Source organism: Cheilinus undulatus, linkage group 15, assembly GCF_018320785.1.
Source record: "Cheilinus undulatus linkage group 15, ASM1832078v1, whole genome shotgun sequence".
Lineage (NCBI taxonomy): Eukaryota > Metazoa > Chordata > Actinopteri > Labriformes > Labridae > Cheilinus > Cheilinus undulatus.
In genome coordinates this window covers 3530845-3545169 of record NC_054879.1, presented here as the reverse complement: position 1 = coordinate 3545169, position 14325 = coordinate 3530845, and the positions used below count along the sequence as shown (strand labels likewise).

At 40.5% G+C, this 14325-nt stretch overlaps 1 protein-coding gene across 6 annotated transcripts; it reads right to left on the bottom strand.

The window, feature by feature from the left end:
- Positions 1-2990: 2990 nt before the first annotated feature.
- Positions 2991-14255, bottom strand: gtf2e1 (general transcription factor IIE, polypeptide 1, alpha). Of its 6 annotated transcripts, none has more exons than XM_041806263.1 (6): positions 14177-14255; positions 12482-12777; positions 12222-12379; positions 9631-9826; positions 5201-5439; positions 2991-3949 (listed from the first exon to the last, which is right to left on the bottom strand). In XM_041806263.1, exons 2-6 carry the CDS (start codon positions 12769-12771, stop codon positions 3495-3497), a joined length of 1338 nt encoding a protein of 445 aa, XP_041662197.1. In that variant the 5' UTR covers positions 12772-12777; positions 14177-14255; the 3' UTR covers positions 2991-3494. The 6 variants fall into 6 exon arrangements, with proteins under 6 accessions (XP_041662197.1, XP_041662198.1, XP_041662196.1 ...); XM_041806264.1 differs by having other exon boundaries at positions 12482-12774; positions 14177-14200; XM_041806262.1 differs by lacking the exon at positions 14177-14255 and adding an exon at positions 13889-14170 and having other exon boundaries at positions 12482-12774.
- Between the last annotated feature and the right edge of the window lie 70 nt (positions 14256-14325).

Below are 14325 nucleotides of genomic sequence, written 5' to 3'. Positions count from 1 at the left end.
GAAGTAGAAGGCCCTCCCTGAAAGAAAAGATTGGATGGGAGCATTTGTCGCTCTAAAACCTCTGAAACCTAAAACCTGAGTTGTGCCAGCTGTACAAATAGACACTTATGCAACCCCATCAGAGACGCAGGCTTTATAAATGTGCCAGGATAACAAGTTGGATGCTCCCTCTCCTCTTTAGTCTGGAGGAAATGACGTGTGTGGTTTCCAAAGAGAATTTCAAATATTGATTCATCTTACCTCATAACAGTTTTCCATTTCACCTCTGTCCATGATAAATGAGCTTTGGCTCAGAGAAGTCGGCAGCGTTTCTGGATCACTTTCACATGTGGCTTTATTTTGCATTTGTGGATGACACAGCAACGATGTTGACAGATGATGATTTCTGAGTGTTCCTGAGTCCACGCAGTGATTTCCAGTACTGACTCATACCTGTTTTCTTTAAAGCCATACCACCTGAGGCCCAAAGATTACGAGCATCCAATCCTGACCTTTAGCACTGACCCCTACACAGATTTCCCCAGATTCGCTGAATCTTTTGATAGAATGTACTGTAGATGATTTATTCAGTCTTCATGATTTTTACCCTGAAGAACATTTTCCACAATTTTTGGATGCAGTTTTTTGCAGATTTGTAAAGCTCTTCCCATATTTACTTGTGAGACTCTGCCTATCTAAAATGCTCCTTTTATACCCAGTCTTGTTACTGACCTGTTGCCAATTAAGCTCATCAGTTGCAAAATGCTCCTTCAGCTGTTTTTAATTAGTATCACTTATTTTTACGGCATGTGTTGCCTCATCCCTACTTTTTTGAGATGTGTTGCTTCCATCAAATTCAAACTGAGCTCATAATTTTCATGAAATGGTAAAATGTCTCACTTTTCAACATCTGATATGGTGTTCATGCTCTGATGTGAATCAAATATGGATTTGATAGGAATGTTTTTCAAATAATTTCATTCTGTTTTTGACATTTTATACTGCCCCTGACATTTTGGGATCGGGGTTCAACATATTTGGTTAAATCAATTCCATTGCTCAAACTACACACATTGGAGAAATGGTTATAAACCCTGAAACCTTCCATATTATTTCAATTTTTACGGCATTTTTCCGTTTTTGTTAACACAGGAAGGTCCAATTTTGACAAACTCAGAGTAGATCGAGCCTCAACCAACCCCTCCTTGGATCTTTGGTGCACCCTAAGTGGGGCTCAGATGCCACACAATTGTTTATGTCAATATGCAATACAGTATAGCAAACACAGCTTTGGCAGATGGCTGTTCAACACGAGTCTGGTCCCGCTGAAGGTCTCTGTCTGGCAAAAATAAGTTTTCCTTGACACTGTAACTTTGATAAATACTCAGTGCTGCATTAATAGTGATTAATGTTGGTTCTTATTAAATAATAAAACTCAGAACATGGTCTAAACCTGATCCCTCTGTGAGACGTTCTGAGTCAACACTAGTTAAGAACTTAAGCTTTACTAATAACTTCTGCCATACCAATACCAAATGTGTTACTGCATTATTTCTCTCAATTACAGATTGCTAATAATAGCATGTGTGACTGCAATCAAATAACAATCGACCCTTGGAAATCATGCTAAATATTTACCAGAAAAAAAGTTTAAGACGCTACTTTCAGATCAAAAAACAAGACCTTAAATTTTATTCCAATCAACAGTTGCCATTCTAGCCCTTTAGATAGCTTTAAAATCTTCACCTTTACTTCTCAAAGAAGACTAGACGACTTGTCCCTTTGAGACTCGTAGTCCTCTACTCATTTTTTATCACTGAAAAGCACATTCACAGCATGTCTTCCCATTTGACAGTCTTTACTGCATAAATTGACAGAATTGGACTCTAAAACAGGGTGGATGGCAGGAGAAACTGGTGTTCACTTCATAGAGCCATTAGGGGCTGAAGTGCATTCTGTGAATTGCCCAAAAAGAAATTCCACCCAGGAGGTAGCAAAAGTTGTTCTTACGCCATTAAGCATTTGTTTGCTTTCTTAAAAGGAACCCTGAATGATGAGACAAGTTCATCTTGTTTAGATAAGTTTTTATCCCTTTTATGTATATTGACCTAAAAAAACTCATTAGATATCTGCATTTTGAGTAAATTCAAGTTTATAAACTCAACCAGAGGCCGCCATGTTTTGGTCCGTGCTTGGCGGTGTGACATCCGCTGTTTCAGACTGGCAGCCAGTGTTAGGGCTGCATCTCAGAAACGCAGCACATCTCACGCACAGAGAATTTTAAAATTTGAGGTCTCTTCTATTTTTATTTGCACCATGTGCAGTTGTCTGTCCATCAGGAAAATGATAAATACAGATTCATATTTATCTTATTGTAGCAAACATTTATGTCCACATCTGCAGAATATGTTTGAAATCTATCTCTTGATGAACCAGATGAAGGCCACAAGCTAAAGTATGTCTGTTTAATAAAGTTGTTCCCCAAACTTCTACTCTTTATGAAGCTTTCTATTTCCCAGTAAAGGTAAACACAGTACGAAAGCACTTCCGGTTTACACTTTTCAAAGTAAAAGTCTACTTTAGCATTTCGTTGGAGAAACTCCCTTCGTTAGTAAGTTACTCTTTCATTTTGAAATGTTCCCAGCACGCGTCTTCTATACACTGAATCCAGTCACTTGTAGGGAGCTTTACTGAGGTAAAACTTAGGTGGAATGACTGAGCTTTGACAGCAGGGAGACAAAAACAACAGACAGCAAACTCGTGTCTGGTATGAAAGCTTTTATGGCAGCAAAATCGTCTGAAACAGCGGTTGCTGCATAGGAATGGAGAGAAGCGCTCATAGAAAAACGCTGCAGAAATGTAACGTCACCAGCGCGGACCAAAACATGGCGGCCTCCTGGTGAGTTTATAAGCTTAAATTTACTCAAAATGCAGATATCTAGTGAGTTTTTTAGTACAACAAACATTTGAGAGATAAAAATATCTATCCAACAAGATGAACATGTCCGATCACGCATTCTTTTAATATTACCTCCTTTCTCTCCTTAACTATGAAAAATTACTGATTTCCCCCAAGACATCACAGGAGTTAGCTAACCATTTGTTCACAGGTTTTATTTATTTTCTCATGCCCTCAGGGGCAGCACCTCACACCTCAAGAACAGTTGCTCCAAATAGTCCAGAAGGCCTGTTAGAGCTGAAATACAAATAAACTGACCAAAAGAAGAAACTATCAAAGTTAAGCCTGCCGTCTACCTTTGGTCTGTTGACGAGGGGAAAAATACTGACAAGATTATAAAAGTTGTGAGCTACTGAACACTTTCAAAGAATGTCCTTGGATTGAAAAAGAAAAAGCATGTACACTGTTAATACCTCTGAAGCAGCAGGTTTTGTTGTTGTACAGTGCACACATATTTCCTCAGATGTTACCGATGACAGAGTGAGAAAGCAGTGGTGTGCTTTTGGTAAGTCACAGCCAACATACTAATCTTATTACTTTGTGTACGTAAATAAGTTCAGAAGTACATATCCTGAAAGAGGTTTCGTCCCATTTCAATGTAGGCCTCCTTCTCCTGTGCAGACATTTGCTCCACTAGCTCTGGCCTCTGGCTGACCTCTCGGTATGAGAATGGCTGACCCCCTACTGTTACCATGGGCTCATCCCCCACCTCTTCAAAATCACTATCGTCGTCTTCCTCCTCCTTGTCAGCCTGATGATAAGCAGCTGTGGTGGTGGGAGGCACTGCGGGAGAACCATCATCTGACTCACTGGTGTCACTGTCAGAGTCACTGGCATTCGCAGTGGCTGAGGTGAGTCCCCTGGTTGCAACGCTTGTTCCACCTCCGCCAGCTGCTGCCACGCCCCTCTTCTCATGGATAAGAAGAGCCCTCATCACTTCCTCATTTTCATCCGCCTGACCAACCCCATGACCAGCATCTCCATCCTGGGTTTTGTGTAGCAAGTCTCCACCTGTCAAACACAATAAGAGTGATCATATACACGGTCTGCACCCTCAAGGCTTGGGCCCTAAAACTGTATGTGCACAAAAGTTAAGTATGATGGTTTAATGCCTGTCAGTCTCTACTCCTGTTCACAGCACACTTGCCTATATATGTGTGTGCTTGGTAGAATAGGAGTGAGATGGTGCTAGTGAGGGTTCTATGACCAGCCTGTCCTGAACACAATGATGCAAACATTTAGTGTATCATACATCGTGTAATCAATATACTCAACATTTTTGCTGCATTTTCTTGCATAATGAGCTGAACTGATTTTAATGATAAATGCTCAAAGTAAATCTGTTAAAATGACAGACAGCCTTCAAATTTTTTCAACCACTGTTAAAGAATTCCATCAAAGAAAGAGAGAATGTGTAGTTAATGCAGCTTCTGGTGGATGCTACCACCTTGTGGTGGCCACACTAACTGCAGTAGTAACTCTGAATTTGCTGCTACCTACCGACTACGACAGCACAGATAGTTGTTGTAGCTTCTAAATAGGACATAAAATCAGGTGATCTTAACTTGACTATTTTAGATTTACATAGACATCAGTTGAAACATTGAGGCACGGCAAAGATTTAGCAGTATCTTCAGAGCTTTTTTTTTGTTTTTGTTTTTTAACCTCATCGGTGGGTGGGTTAAAATCCAGAATATGACCCCTTCCTTTAAGGCCAGCCAACCTTAAACCCCTATAGCCACATAATGTAAAATCCGTCTCAGGTAGGGCCGTGACACAACAGCAACAAGACAGTCCTGAAGAACTACGCCTCCTCTGGAAAACAAATCTAACACTATCTATCTAACACCCTTTAAAAACTACCTTGACCTAGGAAGCAGGGCAGGCTGGCACAAAGGGAGGAGTCTCTTAGATGCCAGAAACCACTGTTGAGACCCCCACATAAATGTTTTTTGTGTCTATTAATGACCAATGCTGGCCTTACATTAGAGAACTTTGCTAAAACTTTAAAAACTTCTGTTTCAGAGCGCCGGTAATAAGGCTAATGTTGCTGGGATACAAAAGTTGACTTGTTTCTATCTTTGTAATGTTGATACGACTAATTTAAATGGCTTTGTGTGCCTTGCATTTTCCTTTCTTAAGTGCTGTCATCAATGTTTTACTTTCTACAATCAAAAAAGATTTGCATCTAAAGAATGCAGAGTTAAACATATTGCTTGATTATTACTTAATGACCAGGTGTTTTAAAAAACTTGTACTTACGGTTCTTAAGGGGGTCAGGCTCACTGTAAGCACCCTGCACAGTGCTCTGGGTCAACCACACAGGCCTTTCTTTGGGTGCCTTGCCTTCATTAGCCTGCTTCTGTTGCTCTTCCTGCTCCTCCATGCTAATGACAACATTCTGAGTGTAGAGGTCAGCGTAGGATGAGCCTTTGTTTGACCAGGCTTCACGGTGTTGCCCACTTGCAGAGTTTAGTCCTGATGCTGCCGAACGTTCTCGACTGGGGAAAAAGCAGAATTACAGTTAGTTTAATTATCCTCTACAGCAGTGGTTCCCAACCTTTTTTCCTTAAGGCCCCCCTACCCATATCTAAGAAAAGCAAAACGTAAGAGTGAAACAATTTAAGAATTTTATACATTCAGGAAAAAGTTTAATCACTGTGGTTTCTAAAGGAAAAAGACACAGCTTATTGAAATGTTAAATTGTAGGGCTGTGACAAGACACTTGGCTCATGAGATGAGTCAAGATAGGACGAGACACAACTGGGTTCCAGAGAATGTGATTGACTGAGATACGTTTTTTTTTTTCAGTTAGATGACAGAATACATAACAGGAAAATGTGTCTTTTATTCAGATAAAGTAGCAAAATGCAAAGCTATGTAGATCAATTTAAAAATCTTTTAACTACTTATGTTCTTGTGATGATTATGCGCTCATATGCAGTTTGTCTAGTCTAGCCCAAGCGGCAACCTCCGGTCCTGAAAAATGAAGCTAATGCGGAAGTGCAAAACATTGCAATACAGCGAGTGTCCACTTTAGGCTGGCTGCAGGAACACTGGAAGTCCCGTCTGCACACCTGTTAAAAAAAGCCATTTTTTACACTAGAAATAAACTGGTTTACAGCCGGGTTCAAAAACCCAAACATGTCTCATTAGCTAGTATCTTCATGTGCTCCCACTGTATGGGGGGGTGATTTTTTTTTACGCCACAATGGTTTAGATTATATTTAGGAAAAACCTCACTGTGGACTGTTTAGGGCGTCTCATTTGATTGACAGATAGCGCAACAGGCTGAAGCTATGTTTCTGTCAACCAGAATGCTAGCTAGCTAGCTGACAGGAAGTCGACCTTAGTGGGCGGGCCGTTAGGTTGATCCAAAGTTTGGTTGAGACCGCGATTTCAATATGGATAGGCTGTGGATAGGCTTCAAGAGCTGTTTGAGCCCGTCCATTGTAAGCAGACAACTGACGTCACTCGGGGTTTGTCCAATTCTTTCTACAGTCTATGATCTAGTCATGACTCAAATTGTTCATTTAAACAGCACTTCAAATCAATATCGAAGCATATTTCTGTAGTGTGTCACATCCTCACTTCACTACTCAGTGCTACAATTTCAATTACATCTAGGGCTTCTGCAGCACTGAAGGGTCTCGGCACTCAGGTGTATGTTGAGGTGTTTCATATCAGAGTTACACCAACTTCACTTAGTCAGCACTGCCAGTGAGGGGTCCTTTAATAGACATGTCAGTGTTGTAGTGAAATACACTACAGCTGGATGAGTTCAGCTCAGTAACAGGAATAAAGATATGGATTAAGTGTGTCACGTCCTATTTCCAATAGGGGGCGCTACAGCAAAAAAAAAAAAAAAATTAACCTCTGAATGTGTAGAGGGGCAGATTTTATTCAAATATGTGAAATCTGAACGATATGAAAGTTAAGGCAACTTTCTGTGAAACTGGCAAATTATTGAAATGCTCGCCATCGCCGATGAGATGTCATTACTGAAACATGTCAGTGCTGCAGAAAATTATCGTGGACTTCAGTTGAAAAATCTGAGCTTGATAGATTTAGCACGGTAAGAGGAATAAACAAATGATCCAGAACAGTCACTTCCTGTTTGCAGTAGAGGGTGCTATGATTTGATGTTTGCATGTGGGTGTGATCAGTGTGACACTGTTGTCTTGCCAGAAACTGTAGAAAAACAATGAACGATGTATGCAAAAGTTACAACAGGTAAAAGTCATTTAGCACCATAAAAAGCCTTTTTTTAAATTTAGATGAAGCTGGTTCCTGTTGGGATTTGGGCATGCTTTCAGGAGGCTTTTAGGTTGTTTCCACCGAGCGGTCCGGCTCAGTTCGGTGCGGTATGGCACGCTTTTTTTGGTGTTTCCATATAAAGGGGTCCCAAAAAACCAACCCGTACCGTCCCACTTTTCGGCACCCTTCCGTAGGGGTGCCAATCTTACCTAACCATACCAAAAAGGTGGAGCTACACACACAACAATGGGGGCTGCACTGACGTCACGTCAGCACGCGACTCAGCTGCTCGCCTCCAGGCTTCAAACAAGGAAGTCTGCGCTGTGAGAAGCAGGTGAAAATGGGAGAAAAATGGACTAATATCTGCCTAAATGGAAAATATCTGGACTCGACGGAGATCCAGACTGTTTCCTAGTCTATGGATATTGATATCTGGCCACAAATCAAGTTTCCTGACGTTCACTGGATGAGTTTAAATACACAAAGCAGAACCTGAAGGCTCACATCAGCCTGATCCATCCATGATGGATGAAAAACTAAATAAATGCAGAAGTTTTGTGAATATGAAGCCTCTGAACAGTTCATTCTCATCTGTGACTAGTTATTAATGTACTTCTTATGTTAGATAACCTGTGAAAACATCGCTCTGTGGTTGCTGAATGGGTAAAACTTCAGGCTGCAGACTATTTTACAACGAGAACAGCGCACCCCAGATTTCTGACTTAATCTAGCTTGATTTTAACACCAGCTGAACTTTTACTTTATTTTCAATGCAGCGAATTCTCACAGTACAGCTCTAAACTTTCATATTTTGTCGTATAAACTGTTCTAGACTAGATATATTCACATATCAACGTAGCGTTACGACTCAAACTGTCTCTGTACACGTATTCCATCAGCTGAGGATCTGTACTGACAGCGGTTAACATCATTAAGATGTAGTTATTTTCTTAAAAGCTCTTTCAGCTGAAATAAAGCTGTTTACTGCTTGTTCCCTACCGATTTCTGTCACTCATCCTTTCTATAACACTGCGGCTGCAACAGCTGACTCGCACTGTCCGTGACTTTACATGCATGCTTTTACAGCCCCGCCCACCCAACTGAGAGCACGGGTGTCTGTGGAAACGCAAACTATTTGAGGGTTTAGTGTACCAAACCATACCAAACCGAACTGAATCAAACCGGACCCCCTGGTGGAAACGCGGCTTTTTTTGTAAGTCTGATCATGATCCACATGCAGAGTAAATCTGGGAGAAGAGAGAGATGCACAGGCAATAGAGCTTGCAGTGCTGGTCAATTCAGGGACAAAATCACAGCAGTAATGCAGGAAAGCCTGTTATTTTCTGACTTTCACAGCAGTTACTCGCTTAACAATTTAGAAACAACACATCTTCATCTCAACACAAAGATGCAGGATGTTTGTATTCAAGTGTCACTGCTCTGCCCTTCATCACAGCCTTCTCCCGCTGCCTGTTTTATTCACTGGTTGGTAAACACATTGTCATAAGTCACATTATCATCTCATTAAAACATACACATTGGTGCGGGCTGTTACTTTACCTACGTTAAATTTATGATTGACGTTACACACAGTGAACAGCTATGGCACGTGTGTCCGACAACAACATGTCGACATCATTTCGATCCATAGATCACGTGCAGCCTGAGCGGGTGTGGGTAAAACGGTTATCTGAATTGGGGACAGGTCAGCTGTGCTCTCTTTATTTACTAGCTGACACATCGAGGATTTAGAAGAGTCAACGGCATATTTATTCACAAATTCCAGTTCAGTATTGGACTTCGTCATGGGAACAGCTGCTCTGCATCCAAGTTGCATACTGATATTGCAACACAGTCAATCAGAAATGTTGTGACTCTCTAATCATGTGAGATCTTGTGCCACTAGATCTACAGGTACATCTCAAAAAATTAGAGTATAATGAAAAAGTTCAATATTTTTTGTCACTCATTTCAGAAAGTGAAACTCGTATATTATATAGGTTCATTACACACAGAGTGAAATATTTCAAGCCTTTATTTCTTGAAATGTTGATGATTATGGCTTACAGATAATTAAAACCCAAAATCCAGTGTCTCAAAAAATTTGAATATTGTGAAAAAGTTCAATATTGGAAAGTCATGGTGTCACACCCTAATCAGCTAATAAACTCCAAACACTTGCAAAGGTTCCTGAGCCTTTAAATGGTCTCTCAGTCTGGTCAGTAGGCTACACAATCATACAAATATAATACATGGGTTTCACTTTCTGAAATGAGTGACAAAAAATATTGAACTTTTTCATGGTATTCTAATTTTTTTAGATGCTACTGTCCACAGAAGAGAACTTGCATTTTTTGCCTGACACTTTATAGTTTATGTGATGCTTACTGTGGGGGAAAAGTAGAATATTTCTTTAAAATCTTTTAGAAGCTGACCTGTGTTTGAGGGCAGGGATCTCGGCAGGCTCAGGCTCCAACAGGTCATGGGACAAGTTAACATCTTCGGTCTCACGCAGTAGTGCATAGATGGGTTCAATCTGCTCGTTGAAGCGTGCTACCAGTGTCCTGGCATCAGGACAGACGGATTCATCTTCTTCCACCTCAGTTTGGCAGAAAGTGCAGCGAAATGTACCTGACAGTTGTAAAGAAATTTAAAAAGAGTAAATAAAGATCAATTTGAAAAAATACCAACAGTGAAATTGTCAATGAAATAACCTATCAGTGAAAAAAAACAGAAAAACTTTTTTTTTTTTTTTTTACTTGCTGTCCATTTAAAAATTACATTAGCTTTGCTCTAGTTCTCTTTGGGACTGAACAGCCCTTTTCAAGTTCAGCCACAAATCCTCTGTTAGATTGAGGTCTGTGCTTTGACTCGGCCACTCCAGAGCATTCACCTTGTCTTTAAAACCATTTCTGTGTAGCTTTCGCTGTATGCCAAGGCTTGTCTTGTAGGAAAATAAATGTTATCCCAAGCCCCAAGAATAAGATTGTCTCCAGTATTTCCAATATTTCTTCCACATTTATGTTACCCTGTACCTTTACAAGCCTTCCACGGCTGGCTGCCGAAAAGCATCCCCACAGAATGATGCTGCCACCACTGTGCTTCACAGTGGGGATGGTATGTTTGTGGTGATGTCAATGTTTGGTGTCCACCAAACATAGCAACTTGTCTGATGGAAAAGAAACATCATTTTGGTCTCATCAGACCAAAGAGCTTTCTTTTTTTACTTGACCATGGAGTCTTCCATGTGCCTTTTGGCAAACTGGAGCAGAGATTTAATCTGAGTTTTCTTCAATAGTGTCTTTCTCTCTACCACTCTCCCATAAAGCTCTGACTTGTCAAGACCCCGGTCGACAATTGTTGTCCGCAGAGTCTCTCCCATCTCAGCTGCTGAAGCTTGGAACTCCTTCAGAGTAGTCATAGGTGTCTTGGTGGCCTCTCTCACTAGTCTCCTTCTTGCACGCTCACTCTGATTGTGAGAACGGCCTGATCTAGGCAGATTTACACATGTGCCACATTCTTTCCGTTTCTTGATGATGGATTTAACTGAACTCTTGGGGATGTTCAGCACCTTGGAATTGGTCGTGTATCCATCCCTGACTTATACTTTTCAAAAACCTTCTCTTTGATTTGCTTGGGAGTGTTCTTTTGTCCTCATGGTGTAATGGTAGCTAGGAATACTGATTAACCAGTTACTGGAACTTCCAGACACTGGTGTCTGTATACTAAAATCTCTTATGACACATTCACTGCCCTCAGGTGATCCTGGTTTCTCCAACTGTGAGATTATCAGCACCAATTGGCTGGACCTCTGTTGAATTAGGTCAGTCAATTTAAAAGGTCTGAATAGTCACGCAGTAACTTATTTAACCTTACATATTTTTGTTTGACATTGAAGAAATCTGGTTTAGCTTCAACATTAATGAGTTTGTGTGTGTGTGTGTGTGTGTGTGTGGGGGGGTGTGTGTGTGTGTGTGTGTGGGGTGATGACCATGATTGATTTATAGAACCAATTAATAGGTAAGACATTCAAGGGGATAAACACTTTTCATAGGCATTGTAAAAGATATCAGTGTTAATCTTATAGGGTCTACATGTCTTCAGACACAGGGTTTCTTTGAGGGCTGAAACAAAGGAAAGAAAATCCTAAAATTCCATTATTTTGTATTCAAACCTACCAGTCCAGGGTGTACCCTGCCTCTCGCCCAATGACAGCTGGGATAGGCTCCAGCCCACCCCCGACCCGGAATGGAATAAGGGGTATAGAAAATGGATGGATGTATTCAAACCTGTTTTGCTTCTTGTTGGATTTTTGATTTTCTAAAACTAAGAGGTCCTTTTTGGGTACGAGTTTCCTTCTATTTTCAAATAAAGTGAGTGACCTCAGGTGGATTCAAGGTTATGTTATGAACTTAACCATGGAAAAACAAACTTAATATTGACTGAAAAGGAACTAAGGGAACAGTAAAAAAGGTAAATGCTCAACAACAGAAGGTGCAGATGACACTTGACTTGTCCACTGAGCTGTCTGTGAGATTTATAAAGTCATGTGAGTTATTAAGGAGCAGTGGTTGTTATTTTGTGGGTTGTCAACTGATTAAAATTTTTAATTGCAAATAATATTGGAATTTCTCTAGTTAAGCATAAATCTCCCATTTTTATTATATTTCAAAATCCCACTATTTTGCATTCATTACTATGTTTCATTTTAGATCTCTGTACTGACTTGAATTAAAGGGCAGCTGACTTCCTGTTTGGATGCAGACCTTGTATCTTGAAAGAAAATAAGGAACTGGGTAGGTTGAGGATTAGGACCTGAACTTCACTCCAGAAAAAGGAACTTGTTATGGGCTGAAAAGGATGTAAGGGAACAGTAAAAGGGGAGGTGTTTGATAAGCTACAGAGGATTTTTGACGCGTCCACTGAGTTGTTTTTTAAACTTTAAGTGTACTACTTATGCACCTGAACTAAGCGAGACAGTCCTAATATATGCACATACACACATACACATTTGCTCAACATTTACCAGTCATAGGATCAAACAGCTGGTTGGCCTCTAGGTCAGTGAAGGTGGAGTGGCAGCAGGGGCATCTGAAGGAGGCACGGTTAGTGGAGTCCCGCTCATCCGTCTCAATGCGCCGACGCATATGATCCAATTTATACTTCACCACATTTACCAGTACCCTAAAGAAATCGGGGTGGTAAAGCACTGTTAGTATACCACATCGTGAAGAGCTCTACAGTGATATCATTAAATCTATATAAAATACAGACTGTAACCTGTACCTGTAATTGATGAAGTAGTAGTTGTGCCTTGTTGTCTTGCCATCAGGAGCGGTCTCCACTCTCATACGGCACTTGACAAATTTGTCTGACTTCAGGGTGTTGAGTACAGAGCGCAGCTGTTTACGATCAAACTTTAGCAGCTCCAACATGTCCTCCTCTCGTACACAGGGGTTTCGGATCAGCACATCAAGGGCCAATGCATGCTCAATTCCATAGAATCCCCTTACCACCTGCTTGGCCAGCCGCTTAAGCGCCGCCGGGACCTCAGTCAGTAATTCTGGTTCTATCATGGTCTGCTGTGAAGAAATACAAACACACACACATAATAAATGGACTTGAACTGGTATGGCGCTTTTCTAACCATCTGACTACTCAAAGCACTTTTACACCGCAGGGCACACCTACCCATTCACACCCTTTCCCTCCACATTCATACACTAGTGGCTGAGGTTGTCAGTATTTGCTAAACCCATTCATGCACATCATACTAACCTCCTGAGGAAAAATCAAGAGGAAAAGAGCAGGGAAGGATAAGTGTAATACTCAAACAAACAATATTAGAGTGATTCTTCAACTATCATGGAATTTGTGTCTCTGGCAGAAATGAGAAAAACAAAAACATATTACTTATTTTTGTAACAATAACTTTACATAAAAGGACTGAAAAATAAGAGGATAGATAAGTTGCTGTTTCTATCATATAAAACATGGCCTTTTATGTATAGTTTTGGCTATATTCCTACTTCCTTTTCCTCGAGAATTCCATTAAATGAAGAAAACAAAATAATGGAAGGGAAACCAACAAAAATTGGACCCCATTTTTGAGTCTGGTTTCAACCGGGAAATGGATCTGCCAGAAAATACACTGAGCACAGCCACTACCAGTGAGTGTTTTCTACACGATATGTGAAACGTATCAAAATACTTATAAAAATACGTTAGATTTTCTAACATTTTCTAAACCAAAACGGTCAATTTTTGAAGATAACGCATTAATTAGAATTTGAAATAGATTTAAACGTCAGTTAAGCAGCAAAAACACTGAGATTATTAGATCAAGTAGTTCAAATACCAAATCTGTCCTTTTCATTGGCTAGTTTGTGTGTTGGACTTTCTTTGTTTCACACTGTGGTATTATGGGGGCAGCTAGATGTAGTGAACATAAAACGTAAAGCACATCTCACAGAACTCATAAATCCAGTCGGTAGGAGGCTAAAAAGCAGTGATCTGGTCACTTGAACACCATGAGGGATTCATCCGTTGTGAACCCGCTAGTGAATCAAAGTACTTGGCCTTTCTCCAGCCGAACAAAGCAGAGAAGGGACAGCAATGCAAATGTCTAGTTACATCTGGTAAAGTAGGAGTAAGCTACACTTGTTATTAAGTTACGCTACTCCATCAACTTACCTTAAGTTTTCAGCCACAATATTACAACATCACAAAATCACCTGGCCTCGCGGAGCAGTCTGTATAGAGTTAGTTTACCAGTTTTGATAGTTTGCAAAAAACGTTAGCATGTAAACGTCGACCTACCGGATATCTGTCCCCAATTATATTCGACCGATACCCAAAAAGACAAGCTTTTCACTAAGTCATTTTAGAGTGAGGGGGCCCAACCACCGTCCCTAAAAGTACTACTATCACACTAAACCAATTTGTTCCTGCTTCTTTAGACTGCTAGGAAAGCTAGCATACCAGACAGCGACCCCTGTTTTTCTTCTACGGCGAGGTTGTGAAGAATTCATTCAGGTAGCTGCATTACTGCCACCATCGGGTTGGTTTTTATACTTTTTGTCCTGCTGTCTAAGTCCGCCTCGCCTGAATAGGTTTTATTATATAAAATC